The following is a 20,348-nucleotide window of genomic DNA, read 5'->3' as shown; positions in this document are numbered from 1 at the left end:
GGGGGGCACCCAGGGCTGGGGCCCTAAGACACAGAGCACGCCCCACTGTCCCCCAGACCCAGACCGCCCACATGCCTGGACTGGGCAATGTAGCTCAGTCTCTTCTTTCTTTCTTTTCTTTTCTTTTGGAGAGTCTCACTCTGTGGCCCAGGCTAGAGTGCAGTGGAGTAATCTCGGCTCATGCAACCTCCGCTTCCTGGGTTCAAGCGATTCTCCTGCCCCAGCCTCCCAAGTAGCTGAGATTACAGGCACCTGCCACCACGCCTGGCTAATTTTTGTATTTTTAGTAGATTACAGGTGTGAGCCACTGTACCCGGCCTCTTTTCCCTTTTTTTTTTTTTTTTTTTTTTCTTTAACCGGGTCTTGCTTTGTCACCCAGGCTGGAGTGCAGAGAATGGTGCCATTCATAGCTCACTGCAGCCTCAGCCGCCTGTGTGCATGCAAGTTCACAAGTGTGTGAGTGCATGTGATAGGCTGCGCCCTTGTGAATGAACAATCGCTGAGACAGCGAAGGTGACTCAGGCAGGAGCGGAAACTGCACCTACTGCCCTGGCTCCCTGCCCCGGGGAGCTCCAGAACCTGTCCTGACAGGAGGGACCTGAAGGTGTGAAAAAGTCAGGAGATGGGGAGCCCGGGTGCCCCAGAGTCTGCCGGTCCCCGCTCCTCCGGAAGATGCTCGTGGCCTCCACGCGGGTCTGGAGAACCATGACCTGGCTCCCTCGACCCACATCTCACCTGGGACCCCAGAGATGCCCCCGGCCCCTGGCCTGGCTTCCCCTCAAAGGGCAGGGCTTGGGCAGGTCCCTCACCCCGTTATTCCCCTGTCCCTTTCAGCTGGGCAGCTCCTACCAACTCCTCCCTAGAGATCTCGTGAATGGTCCTTCCAGCCTCCCCCATCGGACTACCGTGTTCATTGGCTGCAGCCTCAGAAATCTCGGCCACGTGGTAGGCGCCAAATTTTGCAGAATGAATGGAATTCGGAATCAGCCGGAGCCTCGGCTCCGAGGACCTTAGGGTCATTCTAGGTCAGTTCCGTGGGCAGAAATGAGCCGGACTCCTCCCCTCCCCCTCCAGTGCCCCCCACCCTCCTCCCCAGGTCTCAAAGAGTTTGGTTCCGGAGGATTAATCTGTCCCTTCCACGTCATTGAGATTTTTCTGGCTCCCAGCCTGGCTTTCATGGGGGAGGGGAGGGGGTGGCACCCGGAACCTCGCTGAGAGGACCCCGACTTCCCTCTGCGGCAGCCACCTGCCCTAGCCAATCTCAAGACTGCCGCCCCCCCACCACCAGGGATCACCTATCATAGCGCAGCCCTCCCAGTTGCGTCATCAGCAGCCAATCAGCGCTTCCTCTGCTGCCGGTGGTCGGGGGGCAGGGGAACAGCGGGGTCCGGCCTGCAGCACCCTGGCTGCCCCCGGAACGCCCCGCGTTTCCCAAATTCCGTCGCCATCACCGCCTTCCCAGTGCAAGACTGGGCACCCGGTCCCGCCGCTCCAGGCTGCGCCTTGCTGCTGCTCCCCTGTCTGCGCAGCTGCTACCCCTAGGGGCACCTGAGAGTGCATGAGGCTGCACGTGGTCCACGAGCCCCTGCCCAGCCCCTGAAGCCTAGGATGCAAAGGGAGGCTCAGAACCTAGGTCGCCCCGACTGTGGCCTTGGGAAAGTCTGGAAACAGTCCTCAGCCTCTGATCTGCCAGATATCCCCAGGGCTGCTGGTTCCAACGTAGGCACTGGCTCAGGCCCAGGGTCGGCCTGGTCCATCTTACGGGACCATCATCCCCCAAGGGGCCCGGGCAGCATCTCCCAGCCCCAGGGGCACCCCAGCCTGCTGTGTCTGGGGACGTGGAAGGCCCAGATCCTTGCAGTGTGGGGCGGAGCTGCCCCTACCACCATGTCCCCTAGTCAAGGGGCACATGTCAACTAGAGAAGAACGTGGGGTCTCCTGGTTTGAGTATTCCCTGGGCTGCACCTTCTAAACATTCAGTGTGCAGCCCCCAGACACCCCGAGGCCCCCTGCATGGTGGACGTGGCCTACGAGGAGCCACAGCCACTTCTCGGCACAGAACTGCTCCTAGTGGCTCTGGGGGTCCCACGGGCCACAGCCCACCCCCTCCCAGCGCCCCTTCCCCCGCTTAAGGAGGTGTGCTGGGCCCACAACCTCCGGAGCACCCACTGTGGCCACGGCCTCCCTCCAACCGCACCCTCCCAGCACTGAGCTGGTGAGCCAGGGCGCCTACCTGTCCCACCAGCCCTCCCACCCACCTCAGCCCCAAGACACACACAGGCCGGCCTGGGGCTGCAGACTGAGTTATTTTATTTCGCTATTTCCAGTTTGAAGCTACTATCATGGGCGTTTAGAGTTATACAAATGACACTTACAAAAAATAAAAGACCAAGACACCCAGAGTGAGATGCATGTCGGGAGGGGGGAGGCTGGCAGCAGGGGGGCCCCGGTGGCTCACCCCAGGGCTCCCCGAGGGGGGCAACACCTGGCTTCATCCCCCCAGGAGGCCCAGGGAGCACCTATCACAGCGGGGGCTCTGGCCCAGGCGTCCACAGCCCATGCCCGGGACTGGACAGGAAGGATGGAAAGAGGGGGCTGAGATGCACCCCCTGGGGAGGGTGCTGAGACCCCCCCCAGATCACTCACTACTACAACCAGGCTTGCCTGGGACGCCTCCAGCAATAATATTTCATTAAAAAAAATACTGATTTGGTCATTTTCTGTTTCCAGTCAGGCTAGGGTGAAAGGAAAGAGACAGGAGGAAGACGGCCCCCACACCCCTACCTTCCCCCTCCACCCCCCTGGCCGAACGTGCAGCGGGCAGACCCTGTGGCTGTCACGCCCTGCCACTCTGGGGCAGGGAGCCAGGCTGAGCCTCTGCCACGTGGGAGAGGGGCTGTTTCCAGCCACCACCCAAAAAAACACCAAGGGTCAGTCCTAGCCCACCCGACGGCTTCCCTTCCCAAGCAGGGGTTTCACGACAGTGCATCAGGGAGAGCCACTGACAGGCTTGGGACACGTGCCCAGCTCCTAGGGGGCTGGGAGGAGGTGGCCGGGAGGGGAAGGAGATTCCAGTTAAACTACACGCCCAGGGCTCCCAGCTCCCAACCACCCTTTAGCCGCTTCCAGAGAAATAAGGCTCAGAGCCGTCTGAGGTCAGAAGAAAGAGGTGCCAGACGTCCTGTGGCAGACAAGAGGGCAGGGGCATCTGAAATGCCTCCCAGGGCCAGGCCGCAGCCGCTGACCCGAGGGGGGTAGGGAACCCGGGCGGAGGGGAGAGTGGGGAGTCCATAGGGGCGACAGGTGGGGGCACCGTTTTCTCTGGGGTTTCCAGTTTGAAAGGCAAGGGGGTTTGCCTCCCGCCCTGGAGCCCACCTGGAGGAAAAGGGGTTAGCAGGGAGGGTTGGGAGGAGCCGCCTTGTGGGCAGGGGTGGGGAAGGGCGGGCAGGCCCTAGTACTCCCAGAGCGAGGCGGGGTCCACGGTCTCTGCCGAGGCCTTCAGAACCCCTGCATGGTCGCCCTTCAGGTAGCGCCCGCCCACCTTGATGGCCACCTTGTTGTAGTCGCAGAACTCGAAGAAGAAGTCCACAGGAGCGTCGCCGCTGCTGGTGACCGCGGAGTCGCTGCCCACCATCCAGTATTTGCCTGTGGAGTCTGGGGAGGGGTCTCTATCAAGCGGTGCCCAAAGCCCGGCCCCCCACCCCCACCCTGGACAGTGGAGGGTGGGCACGGGTGTTCCCAAGGGTGATGCCCCACCCTCCAGTCCCGGCTCTGGAATGAGCCAGGGTCCCTATGGCCCCCACGTCCTCCTGCCCGTGATGGACACATGAACGAGGGTCCTAGAACGTGTTCTGCCCGGCCGCGGTGGCTCACGACTGTCATCCCAGCACTTTGGGAGGCTGAGGTGGGCGGATCACTTGAGGTCAGGAGTTTGAGACCAGCCTGGCCAACATGGTGAAACTCCGTCTCTACTAAAAATACAAAAATTAGCTGGGTGTGGCGGTGCACACCTGTAATCCCAGTACTGTGGGAGGCCGAGGTGGGCGGATCACTTGAGGCCATGAATTTAAGAACAGCCTGGCCAACACTAAAAATACGAAAATTAGCTGGGCATGGTGGCTCCCATGCATAGTCCCAGCTACTCGGGAGGCTAAGGCAGGAGAATCACTTGAACCCAGGAGGCGGAGGTTTCAGAGAGCCAACATCACACCACTGCACTCCATCCTGGGTGACAGAGCAACACTCTGTCTCAAAACAAATAAATAAATAATAAATTTTTAAAATATAAAAATTAGCCGGGTGTGGTGGCACGCACCTGTAATCCCAGCTACTCGGGAGGCTGAGGCAGGAGAATCACTTGAACCCAGGAGGCAGAGGTTGCAGTGAGCCAAGATCGCACGACTGCACTCCAGCCTGGGTAAGGGAGTGAATCTCAAACAAACAAACAAACCATGTTCTGAATCCTAACAGGCACCTCTGGGTTATTGGGGGTCCTCCCGGGAAGGGGCTCCAGTCCCATAACCGAGGCGTGTCCTCCCCTGCACACCCTTTCCAGAACCTCCCTGATCCCTGCTCTCCTCCCCCTCCCTGCTCTCCCCACCCCACACCTGCTGTCCTCCCCCTCCCTGCTCTCCTCCCCTTCCCCCTCCCGCTCCCTGCTCTGCTCCCCCTCCTTGCTCTCCCCACCACCACCTCTCTGTCAGATGGGCAAGCTAAGTCCCCCCAGCCATACAGACAAGAGGGAAAGGGGCTGCTTGCATCCCCGAGTCCCTGGTGGCCACTGGACACCTGTCCCCTTAGGGCCCAGAATGGCCCTGAGCCAAGCCAGGGTCAAGTGTGGGTGCAGAGGGCGCTCCCCGCAGCCCTAACCCCAGCCCAGACCCCAGCCCCCACGGAGGGGTTCCCTGCCCAGCAGCTGCCTGCAGGAGAACCTGCCTTTGATGTTGTAAGCGCCATCGTTGAACTCCAGCTGGAAGACGTCATAGCTGGAGCGGTTGGCGTCCAGGGTGCCCGTGACCTTGCGGCAGCCGATGAAGCCGTGCTCCCCGCGGAACACAATGATGGGGCGGTTGATGAGCTTCATGAGGAAGAGCTCTGAGTCCCCTGTCCCAGAAAGAGGGGAGTCAGTGTGCCTCCTGGCAGGAGATGGGGTGGGGGCTGGGGTGACCAGAGAGGGAGGGCCAGGAGCTGGGGTCACACAGCAGTCAGCCCCAGGGTAGGACAGTTGCAGGGCCAGTCCAGGGGGATGCCCAGCACAGAGCAGGCCTTGATTGGGGCTACCAAGTGACCATGGCACGGCCAGACCCTCCAGGACTCCAGGACAGCTCCGGGGAACTGGGGCTTTGGTGGTACCTGCTGTCTCCACCGAGGCGGCCAGCTGCCCATTCTTCTTGGAGGTCACAAACTTGCCATTGGACGCCCGCAGTGTGATGCGCCGGTCACGCCACTCGATGTCGAAGTAGCAGCTGGCATTCCTGGGGAATGGCAGGACAAGGTCAGGCGGGGTAGCCCAGGCAAGGTGGTGGGGGGTGGTGACAGGTGGGAGCGGGGCACTCACTTGGTGGAGGCGGTGGACTGCACGCCCCCAGTAGCTGTCAGCGTCCAGTACTTGCCCGTGTGGGTACGGAAGGCACACTTTTTGGTGTCGCGGTCAATCTCCAGCTGGAAGGTCTCCTGGTCGGTCTCCTCGTCCTGATTGGCAGACAGGTCCATACCTGCGGAGAGGAGGCCTCGGGCTGGTACAGGGGCCCCGCACCCCCTAGTTCTGGCGGACCACAGCCCTGAACTCACAGAACTACACATGCAAGGGAACACCACAGGGCGGGGTGGGGCAGGTGGCCAAGACCCTACAGTGGCACACATCAGAGAAATGGAGGCAGGGCCGGTCAGAGGCCAAGGCCAGCTACATCTGTTCCCACGTGACTTTCCCCAGTTAGAGAAATAATGGGGCCAGGGACGAAGGCTCATGCCTGTGATCTCAACACTTTGGGAGGCCAAGACAGGAGGATTGCTTGAGTCTAGGAGTTCGAGACCAGCCTGGGCAACAGAGCAAGACCCCCGTCTCTACAAATTATTATTATTATTTTTTTTTTTTTTTTTTGAGACGGAGTCTCGCTCTGTCGCCCAGGCTGGAGTGCAGTGGCCAGATCTCAGCTCACTGCAAGCTCCGCCTCCCGGGTTCACGCCATTCTCCTGCCTCAGCCTCCTGAGTAGCTGGGACTACAGGCGCCCGCCACCTCGCCCGGCTAGTTTTTTGTATTTTCTAGTAGAGACAGGGTTTCACCGTGTTAGCCAGGATGGTCTCGATCTGCTGACTTCGTGATCCGCCGACCTCGTGATCCACCCGTCTCGGCCTCCCAAAGTGCTGGGATTACAGGCTTGAGCCACCACACCCGGCCCAAATTATTTTTTTTAATTAGCTGGGAGTGGTGGTGCACACCTGTGGTCCCAGCTACTTGGGAGGCTGAAGCAGGAGGATCGCTGAGGCAGGAGGTTGAGGCTGCAGTGAGCCGTGATTGCACCACTGCACTCCAGCCTGGGCGACAGAATGAGACCCTGTCTCAAAAAAAACAAAAAGGATCAAGAATCACTGCAGGGGCCGGGTGCGGTGGCTCAAGCCTGTAATCCCAGCACTTTGGGAGGCCGAGACGGGCGGATCACGAGGTCAGGAGATCGAGACCATCCTGGCTAACACCGTGAAACCCCGTCTCTACTAAAAATACAAAAAACTAGCCGGGCGAGGTGGCGGGCGCCTGTAGTCCCAGCTACTCCGGAGGCTGAGGCAGGAGAATGGCGTAAACCCGGGAGGCGGAGCTTGCAGTGAGCTGAGATCCGGCCACTGCACTCCAGCCCGGGCTACAGAGCAAGACTCCGTCTCAAAAAAAAAAAAAAAAAAAAAAAAAAAAAGAATCACTGCAGGAAAGACATTCTTGAGCCAACCAGGAGGGTCTTAATGCAGCCCAGAATTAGATGTGAAGGATTGATTACTGTTGATCACGTTGTGGTTACATAAGAAAATGGCCTCATTTTTTTAGAAACACAGATGGAAGTATTTTGGGATGAAATGCCCTGATGTCAGGGATTTGCTTTAAATACAACCAAAAATGGTATAGAAAAGGACAAATGGGCTGCAGCCCAGCGGAACAGCGCATCTGGGGGGGCCGTGTCTGGGGGTTCATGCTATTGTTCCTGCTTTTATGTAAAAGTTAAAAGAATAAGACATAATGGTACGTGTTCCTTTCCTTTAGAAAACTCATAAAAGGCCCAGGTGTAGTGGCTCATGCCTGCAATCCCAGCACTTTGGGAGGCCAAGTCAGGAGGATCATTTGAGACCAGGAGTTCAAGACCAGTCTGGGCAACTTAGCAAGACCCTACTTCTTTTTTTTTTTTTTTTTTTTTTTTTTTGTGAGACGGAGTCTCGCTCTGTCGCCCGGGCTGGAGTGCAGTGGCGGAATCTCGGCTCACTGCAAGTTCTGCCTCCCGGGTTCACGCCATTCTCCTGCCTCAGCCTCCCGTGTAGCTGGGACTACAGGCGCCCGCCACCTCGCCCGGCTAGTTTTTTGTATTTTTTAGTAGAGACGGGGTTTCACCGGGTTAGCCAGGATGGTCTTGATCTCCTGACCTCGTGATACGCCCGTCTCGGCCTCCCAAAGTGCTGGGATTACAGGCTTGAGCCACCGCGCCCGGCCCGCAAGACCCTACTTCTAGAAACAAACAAACAAACAAACAAATGTTAAAACCCTGTCTCTAAAACAAACAGGAAAAAGGAAACTATGAAGTCCTACATATCCCCTTCCCACTGCACTGCAGAACACCCCTGTGTTGGCAAATACACCTTTCTTTCTTTTCAAGACAGGGTCTTGCTCTGTTGCCCAGGTTGGAGTGCAGTGGCACAATCGTAGCTCACTGCAGCCTTGACTTCCTGGGCTTAATGATCATCCCACCTCAGCCTCCCTAATAGCTGAGACTACAGGAACACACCACCACATCAAGCTAATTTTTTTTCTATTTGGTAGAGACAGGATCTGGCTATGTTGCCCAGGGTGGTCTTGAACTCCTGGCCTCCCATGATCCTCCTAACTCAGCCTCCCAAAGTGCTGAGATTACAGGCACGAGCCACCATGTGCCCGGCCAGTGAATACACAACTTTCTAGCTCTTTTTTTCTTACACATACGGAACATGCAGGCTGCCGTGGTAGCTCACGCCTGTAATCCCAGTACTTTGGGAAGCTGAGGCAGGCGGATCACCTGAGGTCAGGAGTTCTAGACCAGCCTGGCCAACACGGTGCAACCCCGTCTCTACTACAAATACAAAAATTGGCTGGGCGTGGTGGAGCACGCGCCTATAATGCCAGCGGCTTGGAAGGCTGAGGCAGGAAAATCACTTGAACCTGGGAGGCGGAGGTTGCAGTGAGCTGAGATTGCGCCACTGTGCTCCATCCTGGGCGACAGAGCGAGACTCCATCTCAAAAAAATAAAAAAGAAAAAAGAAACATGCACAGATGTCCTCTGTCTCTGGATTTGCATACCGTTTTCTATATGGCATATTTACATGTTTCTGTGTCCCTAAAAGGTCGAATGGGACTGGCCGGGCGCGGTGGCTCACCCTTGTAATCCCAGCACTTGGAGAGGCCAAGGCGGGTGGATCATGAGGTCAGGTGTTTGAGACCAGCCTGGCCAACAGGGTGAAACCTCTTCTCTACTAAAAATACAAAAAAAAAATTGGCCGGGTGTGGTGCCGGGCGCCTGTAATCCCAGCTGCTCAGGAGGCTGAGGTAGAATTGCTTGAACCCAGGAGGCAGAGGCTGCAGTGAGCTGAGATCCACCACTGCACTCCAGCCTGGGTGACAGAGCAAGACTCCGTCTCAGAATAGGACCCCAGGGATCTCTATCATCGGGACACTTAAGGTCCTTTCAGGTTTTGCTCCCCTAAACTATAGTGCAGTTGCTATTCTTTTTTTTTTTTTTTGAGATGGAGTCTCACTCTGTCGCCCAGGCTGGAGTGCAGTGGCCGGATCTCAGCTCACTGCAAGCTCCGCCTCCCGGGTTCCCGCCATTCTCCTGCCTCAGCCTCCCAAGTAGCTGGGACCACAGGCGCCGCCACCTCGCCCAGCTAATTTTTTGTGTTTTTAGTAGAGACGGGGTTTCGCCGTGTTAGCCAGGATGGTCTCGATCTCCTGACCTCGTGATCCGCCCGTCTCGGCCTCCCAAAGTGCTGGGATTACAGGCTTGAGCCACCGCGCCCAGCCAATATTCTTTTTTTTGAGAAAGAGTCTCGCTCTGTCGCCCAGGCTGGAGTGCAATGGCACAATCTTGGCTCACTGAAACCTCTGCCTCCTGGGTTCAAGCAATTCTCCTGCCTCAGCTCTCCTGAGTAGCTGGGAATCCAGGTGCCAGCCACTATGCCCAGATAATTTTTTTGTATTTTGAGTAGAGATGGAATTTCACTATGTTGACCAGGCTGGTCTCAAACTCCTGACCTCAGGTAATCCGCCCACCTCAGCCTCCCAAAGCACTGGGATTACAGGTGTGAGCCACCACGCCCGGCCACACAATTGCTATTCTTTTTTTTTTTTTTGATCTGGGGTCTCATTCTGTCCCCAAGGCTGGAGTGCAGTGGCGTGATCTCAGCTCACTGCAAGCTCCGCCTCTCGGGTTCACGCCATTCTCCTGCCTCAGCCTCCGGAGTAGCTGGGACTACAGGTGCCCGCCACCACACCTGGCTAATTTTTTTGTCTTTTTAGTAGAGACGGGGTTTCACCGTGTTAGCCAGGGTGGTCTTGATCTCCTGACCTCGTGATCGGCCCGCCTCGGCCTCCCAAAGTGCTGGGATTACAGGCGTGAGCCACCGCACTCAGCCCACAATTGCTATGCATTATAACTCCATTGCTTTTGCATATCCACGTGGATTTCTCCAGCTAAAACCTGGAGGTGGGATGTTTGGCTCCAGCAGCATAAATTCACATTCCCCACGCACTCTGGATTCTAAGAACTGCAGCAGCAGAGGCGTCTGCCGGGCTCTGTATGGCTGCCCGGCTCAGAGCTGGAGAATGTCTTCGTTTGGGCGCCTTTATGCCACAGGAACCCCAGCGGTGGGTGGCAGGCATCACCCACAGGAGAGGGAGGCTGGGGGTGGTGGAGCCCACACCAGAGGACACATCCTCAGTTCCTTTTTTTTTTTTTTCAGACAGGGTCTTGCTCTGTTGCCCAGGCTAGAGTGCAAGTGGCCCAAGCACGGCTCTCCACAGCCTCCAACTCCTGGTCAAGGGATCCTATTGCCTCAGCCTCCCCGGTAGGTGGGACCACAGGCACTCGCCACCATGCCTGGCTAACTTTAAAATTATTCTGTAGAGATGGGGGTGGTCTCGCTATGTTGCTCAAACTCCTGGATTCAAGCAATCCCCCGCCCGGTTTGCCTCCCAGCATGCTGGGATTACAGGGGTAAGCCACCGTGTTCAGCCTCCCCATCCTGCTGTATCCTCACGCAACCAGCTGTATCCTCACCCAACCACGCATCCCCACATCCGCACCACAGGCAGGGATCTGCATCCCACTTCACAAAGAGGGAGACTGAGGCTGGTGGTGGCGTGTCCTTGCCTAAGGTCACAGGGCAAGAGGAAGTAAGGGTCCGGCTGGCTTTCTGGATAGGAGGTGTGTGGGCCTCTTGCCATGCCCTCTCCCTGCCCCACCCTCCTGTCTGTGGGTCCCTGGCCTCACACCCTGGCCCGCCCCTTCTTAGAACCCCTTGGGCCCCACCTTCCAGGTTCCCTGGGCCCCCTCAAGGCCATAGCCCGTCTCCTCCACAGCGTCCACTGCCTGGGACTCCATTGGGTCAGCTGGCTCGGCCACCGCACCCCAGCCAAGCACGGGAGGAGGATGAGGTGAGGAGGATGAGGTGAGCAGGTGCTGGGTCCCCAGGGTGCCAAGACCATCCTAAGGCCACACCCCCGGGAACACAACGAGGGCTGGGGCCTCTGCTCGCTCAGCCCTCCACCAGCTAAGAGGCCCTGCAAAGGTCTGGCACGCCCCACCCCCACTGCACAGAAGCCGCAGGGCTGCAGGGAGCTGTCAGGCCAGCCACACCCGCACAGCTGCCCTCACCGCCCCCTCATTCTGCCCTCACCGCCCCCTCATTCTGCTCAGAAGGGCCTGTATGTCTACAGGCAGGGGCTGCACCCTGCTCTGTTCAAAGCCACTGCGTGGGCCCTGGCCTGTGCAGGCTACACAGCACCACCTGTCCAACACGTGGGGGGGTCCGCTGATCGGAGGGAAGTTAGGGACCAGGTAAGAGGACAGCCTCCTGCAGGCCAACCCCAGCAGCAGAAAGGACGGAGGGACAGGTGCTAGGTCCACCTCAGCGGCAGAAAAAAACAGAAGGCATCGGGAGCTCCAGGTTCCCCAGAAAGAGGGGCAAAAGGAGAAGGGGGGGTTGGACAGTGGAACAGAAACCACATTGGAACAGCCTTGTCCTAGAGTTTACAGGGCTCGTCCTCACACAGCCTTGCAAATAAGCAGGGCGCTTACCAGCCCACCTGGAACAAATGCAGGAAGCCGGGAGGCTCCTTCTCAATGAGACTTCCGATGGCTGCGCTGGGCTTAACTGGGGGCAGCCACAGGGCCACGTGTGAATGCACACAGGCCTTAATCCTCCTGGCAACTCCATGAAATTTACACTAACCTCATGCCCCAGGCCAGAGAAGAAAGGGAGCTTGCCAGCCTGGCCCAGGACCACACAATTGCCGCCATTTGTACCACAACTCAGTCCCCTTCAGCCTGTTGCATTCAATCCTGGAACTGGTTTGATGCAAAGGCCTAGGCCAGCCAGTGAGGCACCCACCGCGCGGGGCCAGGCACCCTTGGGTGAGTGCCTTCCCTGCACCTTTCCTCAGTTTCCCCACCTGTCAAAAGGGCCCAGCCTCTTCACTCTGCCAGGATGTTGAAAGGATTTAGGGGCCTGGTGCCAAGTAGACATCAGGTCCCACCCCAGCAGGGAGGGATGGGGGAAAGGGGAGTCGTCCCCCCAGTCCAGCAGGGCCCCTCCTGGCTCCAAGGCCCTCGCTTGGCCTTGGAGTCTCTAATTAGAGCTGTGTTACTATGGGAACAGGATTTTCTTCAGGATTTTTCTTTTCATCAACAGAGGCACAGAAATCCTGAGTCACAGGCCCACAGAAGCCCCCAGGAGCCAGGAGATTAAGAGTCTCCTGTGCTGGGCCCACGGGTACCTCTCCCGCCTCCTTCCAGAGAGGTCTAGGCCCCTGCCTGTCCTCCCCTCACGGTGGCCTTCCCTGTTTCCAGCCTTTGAGTCATCCTCTCTGGTGTTTTGGTTTTTTTTTTTTTTTACTTTTGTTAAAAATTATTTTATTTTAAAGTTTCTTTTTTTGTTGTTGTTGTTGTTTTTTTGAGATAGAGTTTCAGTCTTATTGCCCAGGCTGGAGTGCAATGGTGCAATCTCAGCTCACCAAAACTTCCGCCTCCCGGGTTCAAGCGAGTCTCCTGCCTCAGCCTCCAGAGTAGCTGGGATTACAGGCATGTGCCAACCACACCCGGCTAATTTTTATATTTTTAGTAGAGATGGGGTTTCTCCATGTTGGTCAGGCTGGTCTCAAACTCCCGACCTCCAGGTGATCCGCCCGCCTCGGACTCCCAAAGTGCTGGGACTACAGACATAAGCCACTGCACAGGGCCAAAAAAATTTTTTTGAGACAGGGTCTTGCTCTGTTGCCCAGGCTGGAGTGCAGTGGCATGATTTCGGCTCACTGCAGCCTCGAACTCCTAGGCTCAAGCAATCCTCCCATCTCGGCCTCTTGAGTAGCTGGGATGACAGGCGTGCATCACCATGCCTGGCTAATTTTTTTTTTTTTTTTTTTTTTTGAGACGGAGTCTTGCTCTGTCGCCCAGCCCAGGCTGGAGTGCAGTGGCGCGATCTCGGCTCACTGCAAGCTCCGCCTCCCGGGTTCACGCCATTCTCCTGCCTCAGCCTCCCGAGTAGCTGGGACTACAGGCGCCCACAACCGCGCCCGGCTAATTTTTTGTAATTTTCAGTAGAGACGGGGTTTCACCGTGGTCTCGATCTCCTGACCTTGTGATCCGCCCGCCTCGGCCTCCCAAAGTGCTGGGATTACAGGCGTGAGCCACCGTGCCTGGCCGGCCTGGCTAATTTTTTGTATTTTTTGTAGACAGGGGTTTTGCCATGTTGCCCAGGCTGGCCTTGAACTCCTGGGCTGAAGCCATCCTCCGTCCTTGGCTTCCCAAAGTGCTTGGATTACAGGTGAGAGCCAGTGTGCCCGGCCTTCTGAACCATTCTCTCTATGGTGGCTGAGAGGGGCACACCCTGGTTGCCTCACACCCTCTAATCCCCATCACCACCCCCAGGCCGTAGTCCCCAGAGGCCCCTGGTTTGTTCAAAACAGACACTCCCTGCATCTCATTTAGAAGAGGGGTTCTGGAATGTTCTGTGGCTTCACCTTACCACTCCACTTTCCAGTCGACTCCTGCAACCACCTGGCCATTTCAAATGCCTCTGCATCTTTATACAAGCCATTCCCTGGGTTCAGAATGCCCTGCCTCATGGGGAGAACTCTTACACATCCTGCAACGCCCAGCTTGACCAGCCCTTCCTCAGTCAGCCACCCTCGGAGTGGCTGGGAGAGGGCATGTCCCAAGCCAGCAGGGAGGACAGGTCCTATCCCTGGCATGGAGCCCCGGATGCAAGGAGGTCAGTGGGAGAGGACACGAACAGATGTGAGAGAAGACAGGAAGTGTGGTGAGGCCAGGGTAGGTGTGGATCAGGTGTGGATCCTGGGGAGCAGGGAGGAGCCCGGGGCGTGGTGAGAAAACAAAGGAGCACTCACTCAGCCGACCCAGCCTCTGGTGTGATGGGCTGAAAGGCCCTGCCCAGGGCAGCTCTGGGCCAGCCTGAGGAGGCCTGGAAGGCACACTTTACAGATGGGGAAACTGAGGCTGAAAGGCAGGTCACAGCGTTTTTCAAAGGGGAGCATCCTGCCCCCACCGGGCCCGCCCGTGCAGGCCTGCAGAGATGATTCACATCCCCCTGCCAGCTAAGCCCGGATCCTCCCCTTCCTGGCTGGCGTTCCCCAGCATGTGTGTCGGAAGCAGACACCTCCCCCTTGCCACGCAGGCCCGTCCAAAATGGCCTCTGCAGACACGCCCCCCACGCCCACCCCTGCAGACTCCAGTTCCCCAAAAGCCCCCCAGGAGTTGGCTGACATATAGAAACGAGATAAGGACACCAAGATCTGAGGCCAGAGGAGCCCCAGCCTCGGCCCCCAAGTGCCCCCACCCCCCGGTTCCACATGCCTTTAAACTCCAGGCTGAGCTATCACCACCACCTCTCCTGGCTGCAATTTCTGGTTCCTCCCACCCTATCAGCCTGAATCACACCCCGGACACCCCCAGCAAGCTTCTCAGGAGAGGCGAGTATCTGCCCAGGCTCGCCAAAAACACCCTCAGGTTCTCCACTCCTTCCTGCCCCCCAGGGCCAAGGCCACCTAGTTCTGCAACTTCTTCCCCACAGGAGGCTGTGGCTGCAACCCCAAGGCAAGGACCATAGCCCTGCACTAAGCACCCATCGAGGGTCCCCCGACCTCACAAGCTTCCTCCCAGCCACACTGGGCTTTCTCTGTACCTTCCTGCCATAGCGCCTTTGCACAGGCGAAACCCACTGCCTGCAACGCTGGTCCACACACCCCCCTGATACCTGCCACCTTCTATTCATCCTTCAGGCCAGCTCAAACGTCCTGTTCGGAAAGGACTCACCCATCTAATACCCTGTACCCGCTGCCTTTTCCTTGACACTTTGTAATGTCCCCAAGAGAATGGGAACCCCACTCGGTCACTCATGGCTCAGCAGTTGCCCTCAGTAGGGCTCAATGCCTGCTGAACAGGTGAGGAGCTCTGCCTGCCCTAAACTGTGGGCAATAGGAAAAGGGGTTTCTGGAGCCAAATGCACCCACTTCTGCATGCTGCTTACTTGTGCGTCACTTGCTGTGTGACCGAAGACAAGCAGCTTCACCTCTCTGGGGCTTAAGGTAGCAAACCTCAGGCACAAAATGGCCATTACCCCAAACAGGCCTCCGCCCTCACCCCTACTGCCATGGGGGTCTTTCTCTCTTCTGCAGAGCCCACAGCCAAGAGGGGGGCCATAAGGAGGGCTCCTTCCAAGAGGAGGGATGAGGATCCAAACTGGGTTCCCGTCCAGCCATCTCCAAGGCCTGGGGTCCGACTTCCTATCCAGGGAAAAAGATCCCCCCAGGCCCCTCCCTCCCGCGGGGCCTCTGTCTGCAAGCAAGGAACAGCTTCTCCGCCAAGAGTGGAAGAGGACGCCAAAAGGAAGAGAAACCCCCTGGGGGAGAATCTGAGAAAGAAGGGAAAGAGGGGGCGCCCATTTCTGGCGCACAGTCGCACATAGCCGTGCCTGCAGGAGGCCCCGGAGGGGACGGATCGAGTTGCAGTCAATTGTTCCCGGCGAGCGCCCTAGGGATGGGTTCACCCGAGGGTAGGGGCTTTCCGAGCGAGCTGGCCTGGGGTCTCCTGGCTCGCGCTGAAGCCGCCCTCGGTCGCTGGCAGAGCGGAGCTCAGCGCACCGGCCCGGAGACGCGCGCGGCGGGCGAAGGGCGGGGTGCCTGGAGGGCCGCCATCCGCGCCACGCCGTTCCCGGGCCGCGGCGCGAGGAGGGAGACCGCCTCCTGGGGAAACTGTGGACCCGAGCTCTGGGCCCGGGGGCGACGCGGGGGGCTTCTCTGCAGGGGTGACCCGCAAAAGCCTATCCCCTCCCCCGCCCCGCCGCATCTGGTTTTCCCATCCGCAGAGATGGAGCAGGACAAAGGGGGCGAGGGAGGACCCAGTCGAGGCGACCCGCCCCCCTGCTCACAAAGGCCGCGGCCTCGAGCGCGGGGCAGACGCGGGAGGAGGGGCTGGGGGGAAGGGCAGACACCCCGCGCGCCCCCCCACCAGCGGAGGCCGACCCCGCCCGGCAGCGGGAGGAGGTGGAGGAAGGCCGGGCAGACGGGGAGGTGGAGGCGCGCCCCGCCGGGATCAAAGGCCTGACTAACCTCCCCCATCTCGCCCGCGAAAGGCTGCCGGTGGGGATGGAGGCGCGCCCCTGCGAGTGGCGACCCTTGCCTCGGATCCCCGGGCCTCAGGCCTGCCGGCGGGGGGAGGGGCACGAGGAAATGGGCGAGGGGCGCCCGCTCCCCAAGAGCTGGGGCCGCCTATCCGAGGGATCAGCGCGCGTGGGGAGAGCCGAGATTGGGCCGGGGCGTTAGGAGGGTGCACGTACGGTTGCGACTCCGCGGAGTCTAGGGGAGCCCACGACCCCAGCCCGGGGTGGGAGGTGGGCAGCGGTTCCCGAGGATGAGCAAAGCCCCACCCCTCGCCCCTTCCGGGCTGGGTAGCCCGCGTGCCTAGCGGGGGCGCACTGGGCAGTGCTTCGGACCGCAGCGGCGCCGCGGGCGAGAAAGGGCGGGAGGTTGGAGGGGCGCGGGTGGGGTGCGCTTTGTGCACGGACTGGGAGAGGCGGGGGCAGCGTCCCCACTCACCCTGGCGCGTGGACACGTTCCTCTCGTTGGCCGCCTGCAGCACGACCTGGGCGCAGCTCTGCTCCAGGGCAAAGAGCTCGTCCTTGCCCACCTTGGTGGCCTTGCCCGCCTTGAGCGTGCCGCTGGGCCCCGACGGCGCCAGGTAACGGCCCTCGCAGTCGCGGAAGGCCACCTTGCCGGAGCGGAACTCCAGCGTGTAGCCAGTAGCCGGCTCGGGGCGCGCCACCAAGCGCCCGTCGTGGCGCAGGAAGCGGTGGTCGGCGGTCTGCACACTGTAGCGCTGATCCTGGAAGGCGAGGGTGATGAGCGAGTCGACGCCCCAGGGCACGTCGCGGTCCACGGCGATCTCGTCGGCCGGTCGCGCGCTCAGGTGCGCGTAGCGCTTACGGGTGACGCTGTAGATGTTGACCTGCGGGTGCATGGCGATGTGCACGCTCCACTTCTCGGCGGGGGACACCGTCTGCGCGAAGCACGACAGGCGGTCCTCGGTGCCGCCGAAGTAGCGCCGGTGCGCCTCGGACTGCAGCGACCAGCGGCCGTCGTCGTGCGCCACGATGAGGAAGCGGCAGTCGGGACCGGGCACCTCGCGCTCGCAGGTCACGTTGCCGTCCTTGTCCGCCGCCAGGTAGCGGCCCAGGTGGCTGCGCAGGCACACGGCCGCGCTGCCCGCCTCGTCAGGGGGCTGCTCCAGCGTCCAGATCTGCTTCTTCTTCAGGCTGCTGGCCGACGCGTTCACCTTGAACCCGAACGCCTCGGCCGTCAGGTACTTGTTGCCGCAGTTGATGAGGCCGAACTGGATCTGCACCGCCTCGGCTGTGCCGTTGGCGGTCATGGTGGCGGTGGACGGGAGGCCGCGGCGCGGCCCCGGGAGTTGGGTGGCGGGTCCCCGCGGCAGCGACCCTGCTCCTTTGTTCGGCAGCCGCGGCCCGCGCGCACCCTCCGCAGCGCTCCACAAAGCCGGGCCCGCGGCGCCCGGGCCGCTTTATAGGCGAGGTGACGTCAGCGCCGCCAGGCCCCGCCCCTTCCCCGCCCCCGGCTCCGCGCGGGTGGGGGCGCCCGGCCGAGGGACAGGGCGCTGCGGCCCCCGCTGCTGCCCCGCCGGGGCTCTCACCCCACCGGTGTCCTCGCCCCACCCCGCAGCGCCGCCGCCTGAGGACACAACCCCTCCCAACCCCGGCTCCCCGCGCCAGCCACCTAACCCCCCCGGATGTCCCTCACCTCGGACGCCCCTGACCCCAAGCCTCGCTAGGAGCAAGGACGAGCCAGGTTTGAGGTCACGATGGAGAGCCAGAGACCACGGTGCAGATTGGTACTGAGCGGAGGTGGGGGTCCGAGGGCCGCCTGGAGGAGGTGGCCTTGGAGCACAGAGCCTTTCAGGAGCCGAGAGGCAGACGAGGGAAGCAGGCTGGGAGCTGACAGCGCGGTGGGGACCCGGTGAGGCCAGGACCTGGGATCCACAGACCCCAGCACACCCAACTAGGTTGTCTCCGAGGCCCTGCAGCCTGGCCCTCCTGTGCAGAGATGTGGTTCCTTGAGGCTTCAGCCCCACAGCCACTGCCCTGAAGGCCACCGGACCCCTCCCTGTGGCCCAGGCACCCACCCCAGGTGGCCCAAATAGGTCTCCGGGATAGTGGCTGAGTCAGTGGCCCACATTCCCAATGCTGGCGATGCCAGGGTTCAGGTCCCACCTGGCAGTGAGTGGGCAGGACAGGAATTGGTGTTCTTGTTTTTTGACCCAGATCACAGAGGTCCAGCAACTGTGAGCCAGGCCAGCCCAGGTCTCTGGTTCCCAAGCCAGTGTCCCTTCCCCTCCCAAGCCCCAATTTCATGGGACTCTGAGTTGGTCACACAGGAGGGACATGGTGCTGGCTACAGCTCCCCCATCCTCAGAATCCCAACTCTCAGTTCTGCTCCCCAAAGGGGACATTCCCTACGGACACCACCTCCCACGCCCTCACCCCCCCACCCGCCCCCTCTAGGGACACTTCCCTTTTCTGAGCCTCACTGAAGGCTGAAGAGTTTTCCTGGACATTCCCCACATGCCAAAAGGCCCCTGGAATGCCGGCATGACCACAGGCTGCCCACAAGGTCTCAGGCCGGGCATTGACCTAACTCCGGGCCCTCAGCCCGGCTTGCTGATAAACTGGGATTGCTGGGGCTGGTCTGAGCCTGTGTCTGCCTCAGGCAATCCTAGCCAGGGGCTTTCAATGAAGGGGGTGGGGGGGAAGATGGTATCACCTTCTTGCCATCCTGCTTCAAATGGGTTTACCGGCAGGGCCTTGAGCCCCAGAACCCGCATGCCCCTGGCAACCCCTCCCACAGACACTGATGTTGTTGCTGTTAATTTCGGGCTTTGGTCAGAAACCCCTCCCATCAGCCCTCAACTGCAAGCCAACCTATTTTTGTCCTTCTTCGCTCCACCCTGAGCCATACACCATGGAAAAAATCAAGGTTTAGCTGGGTGTGGTGGCACGTGCCTGTGGTCCCAGCTACTCAGGAGGCTGAGGAAGGAGGATCCCTTGAGCCCAGGAGGTGGAGGCTGCAGTCAGCTATGATAGTGCCGCTGCACTCCAGCCAAGTACAGTGGCTCAAGCCTGAAAACCGAACACTTTGGGAGGCTGAAGCAGAAGGATTGCTTAAGGCCAGGAGTTCAGCCTGGGCAACATAGCAAGATCCTAGATAGATAGATAGATAGATAGATAGATAGATAGAAAGAAAGAAAGAAAGAAAGAAAGAAAGAAAGAAAGAAAGAAAGAAAGAAAGAAAACGCCTTGGCTTGAATGCCTCTGGTGATGGGGCTGCCACTGTCCTCTGTCCATTGCCAATGCAGGTGACAGGTATTTGTCCTGCTCTAGATTGGGTAGAGATGTGAGTAAGCAAGCCCTGGTCCACGGCTGCTGCCAGGAAATGTGTCCTTGTGGACAGGACGAGCTCCAGATGGCTTTCATGGCCATAGAGCCCTGGACCGGGGAAAAGAGCATCTCATTGTTTTGTTTGTTTGTTTGTTTTTGAGACACTCTTGCCCTGTCGCCCAGGCTGGAATGCAGTGGCATAATCTCAGCTCATTGCAACCTTCACCTCCAGGGTTCAAGCGATTCTCCTGCCTCAGCCTCCTGAGTAGGTGGGACTACAGGCGCCCGCCACGCCTGAGTAGTTTTTTGTATTTTCAGTAGAGAAGGGGTTTCACCATGTTGGCCAGGCTGGTCTCGAACTCCTGGCCTCAGGTGATCCACCCGCCTCAGCCCCCCAAAACGCTGGGATTACAGGCGTGAGCCACCGCGCCCGGCCAAGTATCTCGGTTTTTATTATCTTCGTTTTTTTTGGTTATTTTTGTTGTTGTTGTTTTTGAGACTGGGGTCTTGATCTATTGGCCAGGGTGGAGTACAGTGGTGTGATCATGGCTCACTGCAGCTTTGAACTCCTGAGCTCAAGCTATCCTCCCACCTCAGCCTCCTGAGTAGCTGGGACAACAAGTGCACGACCCTCGGCTAATTTATTTTATTATTTTATTGTTATTTTTATTTTTATTTTGGAGTCTTGTTCTTTCGCCCAGGCTGGAGTGGAGTGGCATGATCTCGGCTCACTGCAATCTCCACCTCCCGGGTTCAAGCGATTCTCCTGCCTCAGCCTACTGAATAGCTGGGAATAGCTGGGATTATAGGTGCTTGCCACCACACCTGGCTAATTTTTGCATTTTTAGTAAAGATGGGGTTTTGCCATCTTGGCCAGGCTGGTCTCAAAATCCTGAACTCAGGTGATCCACTCGCCTCGGCCTCCCAAAGTACTAGGATT

General features: G+C 59.2%; 1 protein-coding gene across 1 annotated transcript; it reads right to left on the bottom strand.

Annotated features, from left to right (window-relative positions):
- Window positions 1–2,293: 2,293 nt before the first annotated feature.
- Window positions 2,294–17,509, bottom strand: FSCN1 (fascin actin-bundling protein 1). Its single transcript, XM_015133229.3, has 5 exons — window positions 16,557–17,509; window positions 5,558–5,714; window positions 5,353–5,474; window positions 4,936–5,103; window positions 2,294–3,654 (listed from the first exon to the last, which is right to left on the bottom strand). Exons 1-5 carry the CDS (start codon window positions 17,386–17,388, stop codon window positions 3,452–3,454), a joined length of 1,482 nt encoding a protein of 493 aa, XP_014988715.1. The 5' UTR covers window positions 17,389–17,509; the 3' UTR covers window positions 2,294–3,451.
- Window positions 17,510–20,348: the final 2,839 nt, after the last annotated feature.

Source organism: Macaca mulatta, chromosome 3, assembly GCF_049350105.2.
Source record: "Macaca mulatta isolate MMU2019108-1 chromosome 3, T2T-MMU8v2.0, whole genome shotgun sequence".
Lineage (NCBI taxonomy): Eukaryota > Metazoa > Chordata > Mammalia > Primates > Cercopithecidae > Macaca > Macaca mulatta.
The sequence above is the reverse complement of the archived record's forward strand: the minus strand, read 5'-3'. Positions and strand labels throughout refer to the sequence as shown.